A 22,538-nucleotide genomic window follows, 5' to 3' on the forward strand; every position below is an offset into this window, starting at 1 on the left:
GTGACGAGAGATGTGGGAGGAGTTATGAAGTCAGAACACCAGAGTTGTTTGGCCAAATAAAAAATTTCATGGATAAGGATTGTCGTGCGTCTATAGAGATAATAAGTGCACAGTTTGATGTCAGTGTGGAAACTGTACACACAATTAGTCGCAAGGGACTGAAGATGCAAGGGTGCTCAGAAGATCAGAAAGAAAGATGTTGTCATGACAACAGGGAGATGGTCAATGGGAGATCCTGCAGTCCAGACCTTCCTCCCTGTGACTTTTGGTTATTCCCTAAGCTCAAGGAAAACCATAAAGGCTGTCGTTATGTGACAATTGAGGAGATTAAAGAGGCCGTGATGAAGGTCATTGACACGCTCACTCAAGGGGACTTCCATGGGGCCTTCCAGAAGTTGTTGGAATGGTACAAGTGCATTGCAGCCGGAGGAGATTACTTCAAAGGCAGCTAGAGTTTCATGTGTATACTATCAAAATAAGTTACCATACAAAAAATGTCTGGAAACTTATTGAAGGCACCTCGTAATATGTTTTGAAACTAAAGCCATCTTTACGACTGACAGCAATCACTGCAAAAGGATTATAGAAAATGCAAGAACATATGTTCAGTTCGTCAAGTCCAAAGTAGAATAGAGGCTTGGTTCCCAGGAGTTTTGGAAAATAAAAACAAGGTCCTGAACAGATGAGTCCTTCATGAACAGGCCAGAGTTGATTTTGTTGGTATATATTAATATATTGACCTGTATGTCCGATCTTATGCACCAGTTACCGCCACACCTGAATTATGACTAATGGAACAAGGACAATCCACCCCCGTAGAATAATGTGATCTAATGATCACCTTCATGATTGTTCTACGATAAAACAATACAAGTACTTGATGTTAATGAGTTAAGTTGTGGGTGCGATACCGTTAACTAGCATAGAAAAAAGATACCACAAACATTATCACTAATTATCTGATCGTGTCATTTTCTTCTTGGCCCAATTTACTCTTGTCCATCTTCCATTTGAATCTTTCTGATCTCGGAGGACTTTAGAGCTGTCGACTGACCCAAACTGGACACTATTTTCAACTGTTTTCAATTGTGTCAAAACTCACTTCCACACTCAACTGTTCATAACCTCTAAATATATTGACCTGTATGTCCGATCTTTTGTGCTAGTTACCGCCATACCTTGATTAACAATCATATTCCAGCTTTTCTTTTTGTTTATTCGTGAACAACTTCTCCATTGTTTTCTACTAAGCTTACTCCCTATAACCTTTGTTCTGTTAATCAACTAATTTTTTTTTTCTTTTTTGTTATAGTTTTGCCTCTTGATGGTTTTTCCTTACAATAGTGTCACAATAAATAAGGAGGTCAGTTTGAAATTCGATATCAGTTCATAAGTTCACAGTAAAAATAACAACCGAGATGAGAACAATAGTCCTAATAATTCAAATATACATGATCAATCCTCATCTCAACATTTCCGAAATAGAAATGAAATTTTTTGTTATATAAATAATTTGTTTTTCATATAAATGAAACTATCTTTAAAATAATAGTCACACCAAAAAAATCCATGTTTAATTTTGAATACACTCATAATTCAGAATTAAAATTTCAGGACTGGTTTTTGCAAAGATTTGCCTTTTTAATCCCCGATTTGAAAGATGTTCTAATAAACCTTGCCCTTCCAGTAAAAGATGCTGAGAATTGTCTTCATCATCAAGAAAAAGAGAAGGAGAAGAAATTTGTCGTTTTGTGATGTTGATTCTTTCAGCAGTTGTAGTAGTCATTTCCTGGCATTCAAGTTTTTAAACCCCAAAGTATAAAGTTCTGCTAAGAATAGACTGGATCATTGTTAAGTATGACTGTTAAATTAGTTTGCCCCCCCCCCTTTTTTTTTACGCCCCCCCCCTTTTATGTCTGGTTATTTTAAATCCAAGAAAAACTTTGAATGCATAGAATTTTGAATGAAACCTGTGGCATAGTGAAAAAAGTACTTGGTAAATTCAGTTGTAAGTTACATTCTTCTGGAGGTTGAAGGTTCAAGCCTCAGTGCGAAATGTTGTGAAAATAAACTCAAGATGATAATCCAAATAATCCAAATTCATGACCAAAAATTAAAAAAATATAACTTTTTCGGATTCTGCATCTCGATGTGTGAGAATTACATTCTTTCTCTCTTCCATCTGTATGCACCCTTATGACCACATATTGGGATTCGAGTTTTTAAACCTCTACACCTTGATTAACAATCCTATTTCAGCTTTCTTTTGTGCGCCTTGGTGACAACTTCCTATCCATTATTTTTCTACTCAGCTCACTCCTTAGTTCTGCTGATCAGCTTATTCCTCTTTTTTTCCCCTTCCTAACACTTGGGGTGGGTGAGGGAATGGCAGTAGCATTCCATCTAATAACGTGTACAATCTTCTTTAGGAGAAACCACTTCAGTTTTGACTCTTCCTGAGATTCTCATGGATGTCTCTGCTCTCGATGAGAAATTGGTTCTAAAACTTAGTTTTTCTTTCTCATCAAATCTTTCAAAGTCCATATATTGAATCCATTGCTCTTTCTGCTTCTTGTAAAATCGATTCTCTCTATCCCTCTAAACACTTTCTCATGCCCGAGGCTATTCTCTATCTCTGCAAATCTACTAACCAACCACGTATGGAATACTGTTGCCATATTTGAGCTCGTAAATCTGTTTCATTTGAATTTTCTTGATAAATTGCAAAAACGAATCTGTAATTTGATTGGTCCCCACACTTTTTTCTTCACTGCAACTTCTCTCACAGACGTGATGTTGCTAGTCTCAGTCTTTTCTACAAATATTATGGTATTTGTTGTGTCTGCACAAAGAATTAACAAGAATACGAAAGTAAAGATATAACAATAATATATTCGGAAGAGAAGTTATATACATATTTACATTTCAGATATACTTCAGTTGGAGATATTCCGGCAAGTGGTGTGTTGCATGTCTTACTGGAGGCAACATAGGCGCCTTGCCTATTTGGCGGTCATTGCAGAACTCTCCCGGTATTGGTGATTGATACTTTTATATATCTCACTCACCCGTTAATTAGTGGGCGTCTCCACTACAGTATGTGTTTCTCAGAATTGTCTGAGATTCTTATGGATGGCTCTTCTCTTGATGAAAAAATTGACTCTAAAATTTCTTGGCCTTTTTTTTCTCATCAAATCTTTCAAAGTCCATATATTGAATCCATTGCTCTTTCTTGTAAAATCGATTCTCTCTATCCCTCTAAACACTTTCTCATGCCCGTGAATCTGTTTTATTCGAATTTTCTTGATAAATTGCAAAAATGTATCTGTAATTTGATTGGGCCCCACACTTTCTTCTTCACTGCATCTTCTCTCACAGACGTGATGTTGCTAGTCTCAGTCTTTTCTACAAATATTATGGTATGTGTTTCTCAGAATTGTCTGATCTATTCCCTACCTTGTTCAGCTTGTTTCGCTTGTTGGTCTAGTGGTCTCCATCAATTCACTGTTTTAATACCTCATTATAATACAGCTTATTATTCCAGTAGCTTTTTTTCCAAGGACTGCAAGGTTATGAAACTCTCTTCCTGCTTACTGTTTTCTTTCTACCTACAGACTTGGTATTTTCAAGGCTAAGGTCAATAGGAATATCTTGTCTTTGTAATAACCATCTTTCGTTCTTGTTAGCTCTTTACATCAAGTGGCTTCATGCATTGTCTCGAGTGATTTTCATATTGGTATAAGCTACTTTTCTGTCCAAGACATGGTTTCTTTTCAACCAGATCCAATATAATGCCTTCTCTGATGCTTCCTATATGTCAGCCAGAATTTTTTTTTTACCTCTGCATTCGTACAATAAAACCAATGTAACGGTATACCGATTAGCTTTTGCTCAACATATCCTCGTTCACCCATGATAATGTTTGACATTTCGTTTCCTAAAATTTATTCTTGAACGCAATTAAAATGAGTGCACTGCCCGTAGCAGGGATTAGACTTGCAGCCTTTAAATTATGAAACTTTTGTTTTTAATACTCCCTCTCCTTCTACCACTTCAAATCTCATTTGCTCCCTCCTTTTAATATATTCAGTGTGCAAACAGCCAAGCAAGCAAGATTATCAGTTATCTTTTATACTAGCCTGGGTACTTGGCGTTGCCCGGGTGTTTGGAGGTGTGTATTGAGCAAAAAAAAAAAAAAAAAAAAAAAATGATGGCAAGCTCAAACCCGTACCGTGAAGGTGGAAAAGAACATGAAAAAAATAGTGATGTCTTTACTATTGTGCCCATCACCAAACCGGAAGTGGTGAAGGTTTAAATTAAGGCTAGTCAATTGGAAAGAGGGGATGACTTTTGAAAATATTGGCGAAAAAAGCGACCCCTCCCTGTAGAAAAGTGCCCAGTTGAGGATAAAGGAATTAATGTTGTTAGCCAATTTTTCAATATTTGTCGTCCGAAGCTTCAAAATGATACCTAACTCGTGAACATCCGTTGCCTCTATCAAAAGTTTTTTCGAGACATACATACATTTAAACAGGTAGGTGACATTTATATTATAGATAACAGACAGCTGTTAGTGTGCAAGTCCAGCTAAAATTTGAAATCTACAAAACAAACGCCTACAAAGTTTATATTTTCTTGATCTGGATGAATATCTTAAAAAAAAAAAAAAAAACATTCTTTGACCATAAACTGATGCAGATACCATAAGGAGAAGGGAACGGGGGGGGGCTGTTTTTCAGTTACTAACTAAAGGTAAGTAACTTTTTAAGAGTTATTTTTCTCATGCAAACTCCTTCCTTGATAAATCAGTGTGTGTGTGTGTCCAGAGAGGAATGGGCTGGGAAGAGAAGAGAGAGGGGGGGGAAATGATATGGAAGAGTAATAGAAATATGTTACACTTTTGCTCCGGGCAATACCCTGCTAGTTATTATGTACATATTTACAAAATATTCTATTTTTTAAAAATTTTATTTACGTATGTGCACAGAACAGCAAACATTCAGCCACATAATACAATTGGCGATAAAATAACAAAAAATACAAATTTTGTAAAAATTTGGCAAATTTTTATGTGAATTTTATGTTTGCCTTTTTGTTTCACAGAAGCTGAAGAAAATAATTTCACCAAATCCTGATAATTTCTACTTCAAGTCATTGACCTTAATAGCCTGATGTGTAGGTTTGTTTGGGAGAGATAAAGGTTTAATCTGAATTGACCCAAGTAATAATAAAAATATCAACTGGTCGATTTTGTTTTATCTCTAAGTGACATATTATCTAAATCAGAGCACTCCCCTCCCACCTTCCCTGTATTTTTAGGATTTTTACTACAAGCTATAAATTTTTTTGTCAGGGATTCAAGGCAAATATTATTGCTTTAATAATGAATTATTTTCAGTTGCCCCCCCCCAAAAAAAAACCCTAACATAATTCAATCTGGGAACAAATGTATATTTTTAGCATATATTTTATTAAAGTATAGGTACTTATTCAGAACTTTACTTAACTTTGCGCCGGCAGGTTATAGTTAGCAGCTAGAATATGTCAACGTGTTTAACTAATTGGTAATCAGCAGACACGTTTAGGTGAAGTCATGAAAGTCGTTTCAACAAGGAATTTTTTTAAATTGAAAATAAATTATAGCAAATGCTGTGAGAAGTAACCCCCCCCCACACACACACTATTTGTCAAAACATTGATCAACAGAAAACCTTTTGAAGTATATAAAAAAAGATTCCCTGAAAAATGTTCAAATACTTAACTTTCCTTTTAAAATACATTTTTCTGAAAAAAAAAAAAATCTTTAAAACTTTTCTTGAAGAAAAACAAAACTATATATATATATATATAATTTTCTTGCACAAAAAAATAACTATATATATAAAATTTTCTTGCAAGAAAAAAATAACTAATATATATATATAATTTTCTTGGAAAAAAATAATTATATATAATTTGCTTGAAAATTTAAAAATTTTTTTATAGAAGTAAACTTATAACTATTTCTTGTTTTACAATTTTGTTTACAGTTTAGATTTTGTTTCTGGCAATCTTTGTGTCAAATTTTTCCGGTTGCTTATTCTGAAAGATGCTGGTATGAAATTAGGTTCTGAATAAGTACGAAAGTATATAGAAAAAAGCATTAGATAAACAAATGTTTTGCATAATGATGTACATTTTAAATTTGGAAGACATTTTTTTTTTTTTTTTGGTCTTCATATTTGAAGATTTCCAAAGGGAGACAATTCAAAAAGTTGCTAAAGTGTTTATATATTGGTAAATGCAAAGCAAAAACATTAAATTAACAATAACAAAAAGAACACAAAATAAAACATTATCTGAACATTTATTAAAATAAATTTTTATCTTTTCTAAAATAATTAGAATTTCGAAATATATTACAACAAAATTTTTTGGATGTATATATATGAAAATGTACGACTTAGCAAAACAAACCTTTTTGAAAATGCATGACCCTTTTTGAAAAACTTCTTGATGTACACTCACTGAAAAAAAGAATTCTCAAATGTATGACTTTTAAAAAACATTTTACAAAATTGATATTTTATAAAAAATCCAAACATCATTTAAAGTTGAATTGTCTCCCCTTGGAAATATTGTAAAACGAAAACAAAACAAAGAAATGTTAAAAAAAAAAAAGATTCTCAAATAAATGAGTGCTCATTGTATGTAAAATATATGACTTAAAAAAAAAAAAATGAAAATTTATAAAACTTTACAAAAACTTTTGTAATAAATCAAAACAATTATTAAATTATAAACCTTAAGAACCTTTTGAATTGTCTCCCCTTGGGAATTTTCGAAATTGAAAACAAAAATAAAATGTTCTTTTAACCTAAGATGCACAAGTATCTAATATTATGATGTTTGTATGTAAACCTGAAAATATCACAAATGTAATGTTTCTTCTTGAAAAATATTAGCATGCACCGAAAATTATAGAAATTTAATAAAAAAAAAAAAAAAAAAAAAATGAATGTAGATATAAGGTTGACGATTTTACAATGGAGTGACGCCATGTGTCATCTTTATCTTAAAAGATATATGTGAAAATTTAAAGTTTGATTTACCTCCCTTGAATGAGCATCAATAGCATTGTTCGAGAACTATGCATATTAGTTTAATTTCTTAAATAAAAACACTTGATTATTTTCCATAATTCTTGGTGTACACTGATATATTTCAGTAACAAGTATTTGATAAAATTTTGCTTTTATATTGCACATGTAATGATCGCTTCAATAATAAAACAGAAAAATAAACAAATCAAATGTTGGGTTAGGGTGGCGAAGGAATATATTCAAGAGTTTTACAATTTAAGATGACAATTTGAAGAGTAAAAGCAATAAATTCTGAACTGAAGTTTTACTTAATAAAAACATGAGTGCTTAGCTCATACATAAAACTAGCAGTTATCTGGCGTTGCCAGGGTTCATAAAATAAATAGTTGTTAAATAGTGTAAAGTTTCTTACACCCCCTCCCTCCATGCAAAAAATAAATTGCTTTTATGTGAGGGGGGAAAAAATAAAACTTAGCAGGCCTTCAGAGCATTACCGAAAGTGCTAAATAAAATTAAAGGGTGCCTCCAGAGCACTACTAAAATCAAGTTTTTCCTACCCATCCCTTTCTTTGTAGAGAAATGACAATAGTTAAAAATGCTGACTCATTTCCTGTGTTATATAATTACATGATAGCATTAAAAATCGTGCTTAATTCTTGATAATATTAAATGATACAAACGACCATTTGCTCCTCCCTCTAATTTATATATATATATGTATATTATTATCTAGGATTATGCTGATTATGGCATAATTCACATTGACACATTGGTTCCCGTTAGACTACTGAAATTTGTGGTGAGTCTGACGAGGTTTGAGGTTTCATTCAGCCAATCAAGCTTTGCAGCATCAAAATTGAATTTGCCCTGATTAGCCAATTTGGTAAAATCACTTGTGCATATTAAGTAATTTTCCATCAAAATTTTCTCACATGGCACAGCCTTAGAATTGACTTTGGGTCAAACTGATTCTCAAGTTTAGACAAAAGAATCGTGAATATTACCATACGCCATGCAATGGGTTCCTTCAAAACAATATTATTAAATATTATCAATACCCAAATCCGCTTAGCTGAAATCGTTTTTCCTTATTTTGGTCTGAGTCCTCAACCAATCAAATGGAACCAGCAAGGCAACCAGGAATTGCTCGGGATTGCTCATATAAAAGCTCTAACTCTGACCTATTTTAACCGTTAGTGATGTAAATTTCGACCATCACAGGTGGTTGGATCACACCTTAAACTTATTAACACATCCTTGAGTGATCTTCAGGCCTTGATAAGTAGTGAATCTCTTGTAAAAAAAAAACAAAAAACAAAAGAAACAAACAAAAATTTTTTAGTCCTTTTTGATAACTTCTTCTCAAACAAAACATGCCCTTTCTTTTCTTTTTTTTTATTATTTCTTTAAAAAAAACGCAATTCATTGCTAAAAAAAATAACTGAACCAGATTTTTTGCCCATGTGAGAAATTGTTCACTTGCGTGAAATCTCTATGTTGAAAAAAAAAAAAAAAACCCCGAAAAAAGAAAGTTGTGCAACCGCACAAAATATTTGTATGTAATTTGATTCAAGTGCATTATCAGTTGCAAGTTAGTCGTAATCGGGTCATCATTTAAACCACTCTTCTCATGTTAGGTTAAGATTTTCCATGGATTGTCATTTCGAAATCCCCACTAGATGACAATACATTGAAACGTTTTTTTTTTTTTTTCTGTATATGGCTGAGTAGTTTTAAATAATTATTTAAAAAAATCTGAAATGATCAGCCGAGGAAACGATTTTAACTTTTCATATATTTTTAGCGTTTTAATAGTTTTGTTTTAAAGAACAAATTAGGATCTCATAATTGTGCGAGATACCTTCAATAAGTTTCCAGAATTTTAAAATTGTCTTAGACTTTTGAAAATTCAGTATGTTATTGCCATACGTATTATGCGATGACTGACCAACTTTTATGATTTCAGGTTTAAATAAACAGCTATAGCAGGAATTGGAATACACCCTACTAAAGCCTGATTGTCACAGCTTGTGAATTTCAAAAATGCAATCTGGATGCAAGGATACTTTAGAAGAACAATATGCAATTCGATTCTGTTTTAAACTTGGAAAAAAATGCCACAGAAACATATGGAATGCTTCAGACTGCTTTTGGACCATCTTTCATGAATCGTGCCAGTTTTTTTAGTGGCATAAGAGATTCAAGAAAGACTGAATCTGTTAGAGATGATGAGAGGTTGCCGAGGGAGTAAGGAAGTTGGAACACCAGAGTTGATTGGCCAAATAAAGAATTTTATGGATAAGGACTATCGTGTGTCTATAGACAATAAGTGCATAGTTTGATGTCAGTGTGGGAACTGTACACACAATTACTTGCAAGGGACTGAAGATGCGGTAGACTTGCGCGAATGCACCAGTCCACAACTCCATTCTTGTCACAGACTATTTGACGAAGATGAGTATCAAGACAGTTTTTCACTCTCCTTATAATCCAGACATTGCTCCTTGTGGTTTTTTGTTATTCCCTAAGCTCAAAGAAAACCTTAAAGGATGTCATTATGAGACGGTGTAGGAGATGAAAGAGGCTGTGACGAGGGTCATTGGCATACTCACACCAAGAGGACTTCCATGGGGGGTGGGTCTTCCAGAAGTTGTTGGAATGGTACAACAAGTGCATTGCAGTCGGAGGAGATTACTTCGAAGGAGATTAGAGTTTCATGTATGTACTATTAATAAAAGTGTCCATACGAAAAAAGGTCTGGAAACTTATTGAAGACCTCTCGTATGTTTGTCTCCGTTTAATTTTTATATTGATGAACTAGCGGGGGGTACCCGGCGTTGCCCAGGTGTTTGGAGGTGTGTGTGTCGGGGGGGGGGGGTAAAATAAAAAAAAAAAGTTTTAAGTAAGTATGAGGATCGAATCCCAACCCTTGAGGCAAAGTTGGAAATTAAAATGTGAAAAAAAAAATGTGCGACGTTAACCATTGGGCCACCGCGACATACTAATGGAAACGCATTTGAATTTATTTATTTAAGTATCAAAAACAGAATTGACACGTGTCCGCAATAAAAGTTAACTCTGGAACTTCTATTTAACCTCATTAATGAGGTCAAATAGAAGTCCCAGAGTTAACTTTTGCTGCGGGACAGCTTTTGGGTTTGTTTACCCAACTTCGGCTGGTTTTTTCCCCAAGATGTTGGGGAGGGGAAAACCAGCTCCCCATTGTCCAGTTGAATAGCAATTGTCTGATATAAGGAGTTTGGCCCCACATTGATCAAAGCTGATTGCTTTTGGACGTTTCCCGGTGCGATTGCCGGGAACACGCCTTAGCTCTGAATTAGGTTCGGTATTATACAAAAAAGCTGAATGAACACAAGACGGGCTGAAATAGCAATAATTTTGTAAAAATCGACATAAATAAATGTAGAGGCGACCTGCATTCCCAAATCCTAGATATTATTATCTAGGGGGTATATAAACAGTTCTAAGCGAATGAAAATAGTGCCTATTGTATTTTAAATATAGAACTTACCTAAATTAGATAAATTAATAAGTACTAATAAATAGAAAGTAATATTGTGCTACATAGTTCAATACAAATAGTAAAATCACATTGTAAGAGGCAATCTTTAATTTACTCCTTCAGTCCGGCATCTCCTGACTTTTTTGCCCTATTTCTTTTGAGTGTTTCTTTTTTTTACGTAATGTTTTGTTGACTTCTTTCTTAGGTGAAGAACAGCTTCACATCGTAATTACTATGAGTTCCTTTCTCGCACCATATATTCATATAATGATGTTTGAAAACGAGGCTATATGAAAGGGAGGTCACTCTCATATTCTTGTCTAGGGTTGCCATATTGGATTTTTAAAGCCAAATTTTATGAATTTGGTCTTTTTTTTTTTTTTTTTTTTCAAGTGGCCTTCAGGACTGACTCCCAAGTAAAAAAAAAAACAAAAAACAAAAAAAAAAACAAACAAAAAAAAAACAAACTGAAGCACACAAAGCACCTTCGTGTGAAATTTCATAAAAATTGGCTCAGCTATTTTCGAGTCCATAGGGAACAAACACACACAAAGTTCCTTTTTTAGAGATTAAAATTTCAGGTATTTTAAAGAGGGAATTCTACGAGTTGACAAAGCCAGCTAGAAATATAAAATTCTCAAATGAATCTAGGTTAAGTATAATAAAAAAATAAATAAAAACAGCCACAAAATCAAACAATGGTTGATTGGTTGACTAATATTTTTTTTTATGAGAACGAGGGTAACATGCATTTACTTGTCAGGTACTTCTATATTATAATGACGAAAAAAAAAAAAACAATTGACTTTTAAGTAAAAGAAATGGTACCTACCTAATTGTCATGTCACAAATAGTAACATATCCAAAAATTACAGAAAACGATAAGGTAGAAAAATAATTATTCATGAAAAAGATATTTGTAAAATCTAGCGATTTAGTTTCAGATTCTACCGATTTGAATCGGTTAACAGGAGAGGTAATTAAATCAGTTATTTTATTAAAAAGAAAATTGGAAATTGAAACTGTTAAAAATTTTTTTTACAAAAATTGATAAATTATGTATATATGTTTTTTGTTTATCTTTATCAAAAGAATAAATTCTATCTGCTACAAATTGTATCTGGCTATTATATACTTAGAGGATTGTGTCAGGGGTAGGGTAGTTTCTGGAATGATAGAATGATCCAGCCATTGATTTTTAATTAAAAATTTTTTTTGTCTTAGCAACCTTAATAACATAAGTTTTCCATATTCGGTCCTGGAGACTTAAAGAGGAGACGTGTGTGTGTGTGTGTGTGTAAAAAAGAGGGAATGACTTTTGAAAATATCTGAAAAAAGTGACCCCTCCCTGTAGAAAAGTGCTCACTTGAGGGTGAAAGAATTGATGTTTTTAGCTAATTTTTCGATATTTGTTGTCCAAAGGGTCGAGCTTTAAAACTATACCGATCTTGTGAAAATCTGTCGTCTTTTGAAAGTTTTAGACATACATACATGCATACATTTAAACAGACAGGTGAGATTTATATAATAGATGAATAACTTTTTTCTTTCAATTTGTGCATTGTAACCCATTTTTACTTTCAACTTAAAAAAAAAAAAACGGGACAAATTAGATGCACTGGGATTTAAAGGGTTAAATTTAATAAAATCATAATTTTTTTTTTTTTTTCTGACTTTTGGTTGCATACATTTTTTCTTCATTTTATCGATGGTAAAAAAATAATTTTGACTTTTCATTGAAGTGTTATATTTTGATCTCTCTCCTTCTATAGTTTGAATAAAAGTATCAATTGTTTTGTTTTGTATGTTTTTTTTCTTTTCTTTTTTTTTTACAAGGGAGTCACCACTTATCAATGCCTGAAGGCCACTCGAGGATAAGAGTTAAAGAGTGGACAGTTGAGACTGGTACAACTTGTAGTAATCGTTAGTAATGAAAATTAGGTATAATTTGATTTAAGGGGACGGCTCAACTTGTTTACACTGAACTTAAAGACTACCATGTTGTAGTTAGCCGGAAAGCAGGCCAGCAGAACAAGTGTTCCCCAGGCGGAAAGAAGCTTTATTCATGGAATCTGCATTTAGATTTAGTAAGAGAGTGGGGAGGAGAATTGTTGATAGTGGTTATAGCTAGTCGAGTGTTGTTTATGAAAGTTTGGCAAGGGTGGAGTGGAGGGATCATAGATTTGAACTCGGACCAGCACTTACCATGAAAATAATGATGGAGCAGAGACAGGCTTGCAACATCTCTTTTGTGGGAAAGGTTGCAGGGAAGAGAAAAGGTTATGTGCACACGTAATATTTGCTTTTTAAAAATTGTTTTTATTGTTTCATTTATTTAGTTTTGCTCCTTCTCATGACATGCTGACATTTTTTTTCCTTTTTTTTCTCTTTAGGGTTTCGATTATTCACGAAGTGGAAATCCTACGAGGAATTGTTTAGAGGCATGCATCGCTTCTTTGGAAAATGGCAAACATGGTTGGTAACTATTTCTTTCTTTATCGGGTAGACAAGAAAATTCCTGCAGTTTTAAACAAACAAAACTTTATTGATTGAAATAACCACCACCGTTAGAATGAACACACTTTTGCCAAAACAAAACAACGCAAAACAATGTCAGTTACATAAAAAATCTTGCGTTTCGGTGGCAATGAAGTCGCTGAAGGCGTTTTTGATATCGCTTAGGTTTTTGAAGCATTTCTCATTCAGAAAGTTGTTGAAATGCTTGAAAAAGTGGTAGTCGGTAGGTGAGAGGTCTGGAGAGTATGGTGGATGAAGCAGTTTCATGACCCAATTCGTTCAACATCAGCAGGGTTGGTTTAGCAACGCGTGGTTGGGCATTGTCATGAAGGAGAATTGAGTTTTTCTGTTGATTAATGCTGGGTGTTGTTGTCAAAGTTTCTAACGTTTCATCCATTTGTTGACAGTACTTTGCTGCCGTAATGGTTTCGCCTGCAGTCAAAAAAAACTGTAATGGATGAAACCAGTCGACCTTCTTTTGGTGCAACTCCGGCTTCGGAAAGTGTCGTGGAGCTTCGTTGGCATCTACCCACTGAGATGAGCGCCACTGGTTGTCATAAAGAACCCACTTTTCATCACAAGTCACAACCCGGTCAAGAAACGGGTTGTTCTTGTTGCATAAAAGAGAAGATGACACTTCGTAACGGCGTTTCTTTTGGTTGCCGTTCAAGTTTTTTTTGTCTTTCCCATCTCTCAAATGGTTGGAAATTGTCTGTTACATCTAATTTAGAAGCAAGTTCTCGAACACTTGTGCGTGGATTGGCTTCGACTAAGTCTCTTAATTGATCGTTATCAACATCCGATGGCCGATCATTATGCTTATCATCTTCAAGACTCATCGCCGCCACAAAATTTCTTAAACCACCATTGTGCTGTGTGTTCAGTCATGGTTCCTGGGTCATTGATATTGCGAACCGTTTTAGCAGATTTTTGGCCTAGTTTGAATTAAAATAAGAAAATTGTGCGAATTTGCTTTTTTTTCTTCATATTGTATTCAACCCTTTGAAAAGAAGACATAATTGTTTTAAAACGATTGTAATTTAAATGATTAGATAAAGCGAAAAACGCTCTTTAAAAATGATATATAAAGTAAAGGTATTATAACAAAAACTTATTTGAAATCAAAATTAAAAATTCTGAAAAAAAACCTTGTCAACCTAATAGTATTTTTGTCTGATTTGTTGGAGATCTTTACAGACAATGAGCATGTATTCTATGGTGACTAGCATGGTTCCTCTCCCAGAGATATATTTTCTGTAGTGAATCAATGATCCCCCCCTCTCCCTCAGAGTTATTCGGGCCACAGGCTGACCTATCAGCTAACAGTGCACATTGATTCATCTGCTCTCTAAAGTCTCAAGCGAATATCAATCATTCAAGCAACATCTCTTCTGTCGTCCCCTGTCCACTGGACATCTTGCTCTAGCATCAACAGCCTCCACTAATTGCTATTAGCTGGGAATGATGCACTACTGACTGACCGATGACCTCAAAAAGAATTTTCTGTTCTTCTTTTTCACAGTCCGACCTGCCAATTCTTGCTACCAATTAAATCTTGTTAAAAGTTGTTAGGGTTAAGTTGTTATTGTGTAAAAGAAGTTCGTTGTTCTTTTGTGCTGTTTTCTTTTAAAATATTTTATTAGAAAGGTAAAAGAACTACCTTTCCTAAAAAAAGCTAAGCAGGTGTGGTCACTTTGTATTCTTGCTAATATCATCTCTTCCATCCTCTGTCTTGCATATGCTGTTTTTATTTTATTTTATTTTTTTACTTGGTGGGGAGTTCCACAGGCATGCACTTCTAAGAAAGAAACTTTGTTCATGGAATCTACGTTTTGTGAGAAGATTTTGTTGACAACCTAGCGGTTGAGCATGACATCTGATGGCCTGGGTGAAACAAAACTTAATTTAAACCATTATAATCCTGCACCCAGAAGTCGGTCTGATTTACCAAGCTTATGAAAGCTCCTAGCTCATGTCCTTACTGAGACTACACCTGTTACAACGTTGAATAATGAATGTTATTAAAAAGCCTTTGTGATTTCTTTTGTTTGCCTGTGGTTGTGAAATGAATTCTTCCCTAGATCAAAGTTTCAAAATGCAGCAGAGAGCGACGCACCCGTCTGTGAAAGAGGACCTCCTCCTCTGCGTTCAACGGCAGATGACCAACTGAAGGACTCTTGTGGTAGGGTTACTGACCAGCCATCATGAGAGATCTGCCACATGAACTTAGGGTTATGCATGAGTTGCGTGTTTAAGTAGAAAAGCGATGAGTTCCAGCAACCAGTGAGTGTCTGGCATAGATATTAAGGTCCTAACCACTAGATGAAGAAAAGATGAAGACAAAGATAAAAACTAGACGATCAAGCCACAACAAGGAGTGAGTTATGAATAAGTGTTCACCAGTTTAAAGACTTCTAATTTTCAAGGAGTTTAAGAGTTAAAGGCTTTCAAAAGCTTTTGAAAAAATTTGAAGAAAATTAAGGCATTGAAAACTTCAAGGGTCCAGATGCAAAGTTACTGAATTTTATTTGACAAGTTTTTTATTTTATTTTTATTTTTAAAAATGTAATCCGAGCTGTTGGAAGTGAGGTTACCTTTAAGGTGCGGCCCAACTCTGCTCCTGGTGACAGGTGATGCAGCCCATAGGATTATACTAGAAAGCTTTGATGATCAGGATATGAAATGTTGCTTGGATGTCTGTCCGTGCGTCACTCATTTCTGTTAACTAAATAATTAGGGGGTCTCCAGAGTTTTCGTATGGGGGTGTGGATGGATTGCTGACTTTTTAGAGCTATGCGAACCACAAAGGAGAAAAAAAAAAAACAAAAACGTGATGCATTAACTATTGCGCCCATCACGAAACCGGTAGTGACGTAGGTTTAAATTAAGGCGACACAATCGAAAATGTTGAGGGTAAAGCAATAAATGTTTTTAACCAATTTTTCGATATTTGTCGTCCGAAGTGTCAAGCTTAAAAACAATACCGATCTCATAAAAATCCGTCGCCTCTGTCGAAAGTTTTTGCAAAACATACATACATACAAACATACATTTAAACAGACAGGGGAGATTTATATTATAGACTAGGTGCCCGGCATTGAGCAAAAAAGAATTTTTTTTTTAATAGGAGTAGTTAGCAGGATCGAACCCGTAATGCGCCAGAGAAAAAAAGACGTGAAAAAAACCCCAAAAAAACTCTTACTGAAGTGCCTACCATGGTTGTCGAAATAACGCCTTTTAAGCGATGTCGTGAATGCGAGGGTTGAATGACTTACAAAAAATGTCAGCGAAAAAATCGACCCTCCCTGTAGTAAAATTGCCCAGTTGAGGGTGAAGGAATTAATGTTTTTGGTTAATTTTTTGATATTTGTCGTCCAAAGGGTCAAGCTTCAAAATGATACCGGTCTTGTAAAAATTTGGCGCCTTTGTCGGAAATTTTAGGCAGACATACAAACACACATACATACATACATTTAAACAGACAGGTGAGATTTATATTATAGACTAGCGAGGGGTATCCGGCGTTGCCCGGGTGTTTGTAGATGTGTGTGAAAAAAAAACAGGTGCCCGTGAAAAAAAAACAGTCTTGACGATGCGCAGTTGGAAAATAGTAAAGTGTGAAAAAAAAAACAGGTGCTCGTTTTTGATTGACGTGACGGCGATAGGCATTCAGCAGTCGGCATTTTGTGTGGGACAGCTTTTAATGAGGTCAATAAATCGGTTTGTTTGTTTTCAAAAACCCGCTCCCCTCGTCTGATATGACAAAGTTGACAAACATTCACTGGCTCTGGGCCTGTGATTGGAGTCGAGTTTCGCTTTTTGTTTATACCGAAAACCGAATGTAACGTGTGCCGATGCGGGGAAATGTGGAATATTTAACGTTTGAAAGTCAATAAAATTAAATAGACAGGAGAGCTCCGTGGTTAACTGCGAGATATTACAATTTATAGATGATATAATAAGTTTTAAGAAGTTGTGAAGCGAGCGAGCGCTTCTCTGAAAGAAGCCTTTTGTGGACATCGAGGAAAAGCATACATGCATACATACATTTTCGCTTTTATATATGTAGAAGATTGTCTGATTATTAAGGTAATAAAGAATGTTTATCGGGACTGGTTAGAATGACAAACATAGGGGAGGCGGGAGAACCCATGATCCACTTTCATTACTGATTTCTAATATTATTTTCAACCATATGGTGCACAGTTTCTTTTTTTTTTTTTTTCTAGAACAAATCTTTTTCAATTAAATGCAATAGAAAAGAAAAAAAAATCGATTTCTGTTCACCTGGTGCTATGTGATTTTCTGTACACAAACCTCCATAAGAAATCTAAGTTAGATATGTTTATATGTTTGTATATTTGTATATACAGTTTACTCCTAAAGTTATTGTTCCTGGTTATGACATTAAGTCATCCAGTGCTGTCTACTGCTTCCTTGCCTTGGGTATGACCATAAGAGACATTCAGTGGTGAGGCCTCATTTAGCGGGGTTGGGAAATACGAAGTTGCTCCTTAGTTGCTCTTGCTCTCAGATCCACTTTGGCCTGGAGAGGTAGTAACTATTAGGATATTATATATACCTGGTCAGGTTGTCTGAAGAGACTAGCTTTATGAACAAAAATGCACCAAACATTGTTATTGTTTTTTTGTTTTCAAAACTCAATCATGTTCTGCAGAGTCAAAAACATCAATTTTTTTTTTCTCCAAACTTAGACTTAGGAACTCTTTTGCGACACATCAGTTAAAGTATACCATTGTTTTCAGTCTAAAGCCATATCTTCAGCGTCTCTCCAGTTTTTTCCTGTTGCAATAACCTTTCAATTGCCAGTTTCTAGTGGAATTTTGGTTTTCCTCTCTTTTTTCCACCATTGAAACACTTGATTGGCAATTCTCTCTGGGGACCAATCTTCGGTCATGTCAGAGCCAACCTAAACATTATTTGTAAATTATTAACGATATTACCTATTGCCATCTTGGTTGGTAATTCAATGGCTCTATTTGATCCATATAATCTTACCTACTTTATCAAAAAAAAAAAAAAATGAAATTACTAATAAAATTCTATTATTTGAAAATCATCCGTACTAGTTGGAGCCATGTTGCTTGTGAGAATTGAGCGTCACAATAAATAAATTAATTGGAAACAGACTTTTCAACCAAAATGCTAGGCTTACATGCACTACTAGCAGGGAGACCTGACTTTGTCCGGAATTGAATATTTTATTGTCGAAATAGGTGAAATTGCCCATTTTTCAATCAAATCGATTGATTGCCTACTCTAATTGGAGCCCGTCACAGCAGAGAACCTACTGTGGAACTATAAAATTTTATCAGGTGTGTCAGCTTGTATGGTAATAAGACTTATCAAATGCTTGTGATGTTAGGCTGTGTAAGGTGTTAACTTTGGTCAAAATCGCCTGTTCCTTCTTTCATCGGATTATTTCAATCATCAATACTTATCAAAGTCATTCCGATACAAAACCCATCTAAGAACACTGCCAGGCACATAAAGTACCTTCATGTGAAATTTCATAAAAATCATCTTAGCCGTTTTGGAGTCCATAGGGAATGAACACACAGACACAGCTCCCTTTATATAATAGTAGAGATATTAAATACATCTGGTTTCAAAATGATAACTAAAGATGTATAATTTGTACTAATATTTTATTTATATTTAATGAAGTATGTCTTACACGTGTTTAATTGAATAGTGAAACCCCACCAAACAAATGCACATTCCTCAAAAATTAGTTGGAAAGTTGTCTTTTTTTTTTTTATTGCCTTGGAAAAAATAAGAATTTGGAAAAAATAAAAAATTTTGATAAAAGGAAATGAATAATTTGATAGTTTGCATTTTAATTAATTTCCTATCAAAATATTCACTATTTCTTCTCTCATAAACATCTGTTTTTCCTTGACCAAGTGTCAGTATGTCCCTCCCCTCCCATGCCTCATCCTCTATTTGAAAAGCAAGATCATCTGGTGTCGCCAGGGATCTCGTCATAATCAGAGACAAAGGCACATTCCTCAAAAAATAGTTGGAAATTTTTTTTTTTTTTTTTTTTTCTAATTACCTTGGAAAAAATAAAAATTTTGATAAAAGGAAATGAATAATTTCATAGTTTGCAAAAATGAGACAAAAAAAACAAACAAACAAAGCAATTCAAAACACATGTGGAAAATGTTGTTTTACTGCTTTCTCACTCCAAATTTACAGGGTTACTATGTAGGAAGTTGAGCAGTAAAATGTCTGTTCAGATCACACTTGAACTTCTGCATTTCCGGAGGAAAGCAAAGACCCAGGAGAGAATTTCAAAGTCTAGCAGTTTGAGAGAAGAGACTAATAGTAGAAGGCTTTCAAGCATCTAGGAATCTCTATAGTATAGGGGTGGGGTTTTGTTGCTTGTCGGGAATATTTAAGTAGACGGAGTACAAGTGCTTGAAGTTTGCTGGAGCACATACCATTAAAATACTTGTAAAATAGGCACGCAAATGAAATATTTTATCTCTGGGTCAGAGGTTGGAGTTTGGTTGCCAGTTCAGGACTTAAAAGATCCATGTATAATCATGGCACAGGAATGTATTCCTTTGTCCTCAATTTCTCTCAGTATATTTTCGCTATAGAGGTTAGAATAAATCTTGTAACAAAACGCCTATTATTATTAACTAGGGGGGGGGTACCCAGCGTTGCCCGGGTGTTTGTAAGTGTGTGTGTGGTGTTAAATAAAAAAGAACCCGGGGGGGGGTATGATCGAACCGAAGCCCCGAGGCGAAGTTTGAAAATAAAATTGGTCATCCAGAATGAGTTAGTGTACGATGTTTGAATTTATTTAAGTAAGAACGAAATTGACACGTGCGCGCCCGGAAGTCATCGAGCGTTACGACGACGATGTCAATGACCAGGTTTGTTTGTTATAAGCGAAGTAAAAAAAGAAAACAACATTAACACTTAAGCGGGGGGAGGGGACACACAAAAAAAACTAACGTAGGCGAACGAATGATGAAACAGAAAAACGAACACGTGAATACGCCTGTTTCGATATTAAAATTTAAAAAATCGGTGGGTACCCGGGTGTTTTTGGGTGTGTGGTCGGAGGTAGATAAGCGAAGTAAAAAAAACAAAAAAAAAAAAAACAAAACAGAAAAAACGAACGTTACGTAAAAAATGGCTTAAATGGCTGGTTTAATATTTAAATTTAAAAAATCGAAAAAAAAAAAAAAGACCTCGCACCATGATTCGAACCCAAAACATTTACATAATGCACAAACGTGCTAATCAACTGACCTAAACACGACGTACATGAAATTTGTTCAGTTTTTCAACTATTTGAAGTAAATCAGGTTATGACGTCATCTGGCGCATGCGTAGAACCGGTCGAAAGGGCCGTTTTTGTTGACCCCCCCCCCCCGTCGAAAATTGTCGATTTCGGGGTGAAAAAATTAACATTTTTGGCCAATTTTTCGATATTTTTTGAGCGAAGGATGGAGCTTCAATATGATACCGAGTTTGTGAATTTTTGTTGTATCTGTCGAAAGTTTTCAGCAGACACAAACATACATACATACATTTTCGCTTATATATATATAGATGTTTCTTTACTGTACTCTCCATCTCAAAATTCTAGGTCCTGGATATGACCTTAAACTATATCCAGTGGTGAGGCCCCAGCTTGCGGGCTTTGGGGAGTGTGGAGCCACCCTTTAATTGCCATTGCTCCCAGGTCCACTCTGACCCGGAGTAGTAGTACCTGTTAGGGTCTCAATTATGGGTTAGATAGAAACTGATTTGAAAACAACAAATATATTCTATTAAAAAATCTTTCTTCAAAATCTTTGGATTCGACATTAAATAACCTGAAAAGGGTTGATATGCCATAAAACAAAAACAACCAACCAATCAGAATTCTAAGCATTTTGAATTGGTCTTCATGTCTTACTTTATCAAAGGTTTTTGAAAAATCGATAAAATACTGGTAGATGTCTTTCTGCATCTAAATATATTTTTCTGTCAGCATCATCATTGTGAATATGGCAGCTGTTGTTCCTTTGCGATAAATCCAAATTGCAATTCTAATATTTCACATATTTTGTTTTGCAGTCTCACCATTAGTATTTTCAGAAGGAGCTTCAACGTATGGCTCCTCAAGCTAATCAGTCTATGACATTCGCAATAAGTTGTTCTAGGTTTCTTGGGGAGTGTGATGAATGTGGAGATAAGCATTTTGTTTGACCAGAAAAATCTATATACTGTGTCTATAAGCTGTACGGCAGACCGATAATAATGTGAATCTGCAATCAGTTGCACATGGCAGTTGATATATAATGCAACAAACTTTGATAATCTAAGCATGAATATCTTTAAGAACTTTTAGCAAACATCTCCTTTTATCTTTCCTACATAAAAAGAAACTTCATTTGTATAGCGCAACTGTTAAAATAAGCTCTGAATATGAAAAATGAAAGCCACATAAAAAAAAAAAGCAACTGCAAAAAGACCTACATATAACCCTCCCTTCCCTCCCCGTACAAAAAACATTTTTGTTATTGGAAATTTTACTGTAGTAGGGTTGATTATTTGCAACCAGTTTCCTTATTTTCCAACACATACTTAAACAACAAAGTACTGAAGCACTATCTAAAACGTTTCTTTTCTCTCACCAAAAGAAACAAATTTGTTTCTTTTCTCTCACCAAAAGAAACAAATTTGTTTCTTTTCTCTCACCAAAAGAAACAAATTTGTTTACGGTTTCACTATTATCGAATATATTTCCCCTTATTAACTTGTCAAACTGCTTTCCAGCCATCTATAATATAAATTACTGTGTTATTTCGCTACAGTTGATATTGTGTAGAACAATAAGAAAATCATAGTGAACAATGCATTCAACAAAATTTCACACAAATTTCTAGATACCTATATCTAATAAGTTCAAAAGAAAGGACACACTTAGGGAGGTATTTTGGTGGTCAAGTCACTAAATAGAGATTAGCTGGATTCCCGGCATAGCCCAGGATGTAATAAAGATTGACTGAAATACATGTTCTAGCTGGTTTCTAGGCGTTGCCAGGGATGTAATATAGACACATTATGTTGTATATTACCTGTTCTCTTCTCCCTAAGGTAAAACAATTTCATATACATGCTGTAAATTACCTACGCTAGGGATAAAACATGAACAATACCAGTCCTAGGGTAGATAAAACAAATAATACATAGAGATGAAAGATTCCTCTCCCCTAAGAATAAAACATATATTCAATATCTGCTTTTGTTTTTTCATTGTTAATACGGTCCCGAGCAACGCCGGGTAGCCCTGCTAGTCTATAATATAAATCTCACCTTTCTGTTTTATGTATGCATGTATGTTTGTCTAAAACTTTTGACAGCTGCATCGGAATGTCGCGAAACTG

General features: G+C 34.6%; 1 protein-coding gene across 1 annotated transcript in view; it reads left to right on the forward strand.

The window, feature by feature from the left end:
• Positions 1 to 22,538, forward strand: part of LOC145296131 (cystathionine gamma-lyase-like) — an 89,466-nt gene that overhangs the window by 9,587 nt on the left and 57,341 nt on the right. Inside the window, exon 2 of the mRNA XM_080142287.1 lies at positions 12,999 to 13,080. Coding sequence (XP_079998413.1) covers positions 12,999 to 13,080 — 82 coding nt within the window. The remainder of the gene's footprint in view (positions 1 to 12,998; positions 13,081 to 22,538) is intronic.

Source organism: Euprymna scolopes, chromosome 16 (genome assembly GCF_053919585.1).
Source record: "Euprymna scolopes isolate OS-2025 chromosome 16, ASM5391958v1, whole genome shotgun sequence".
Classification (NCBI taxonomy): Eukaryota; Metazoa; Mollusca; class Cephalopoda; order Sepiida; family Sepiolidae; genus Euprymna; species Euprymna scolopes.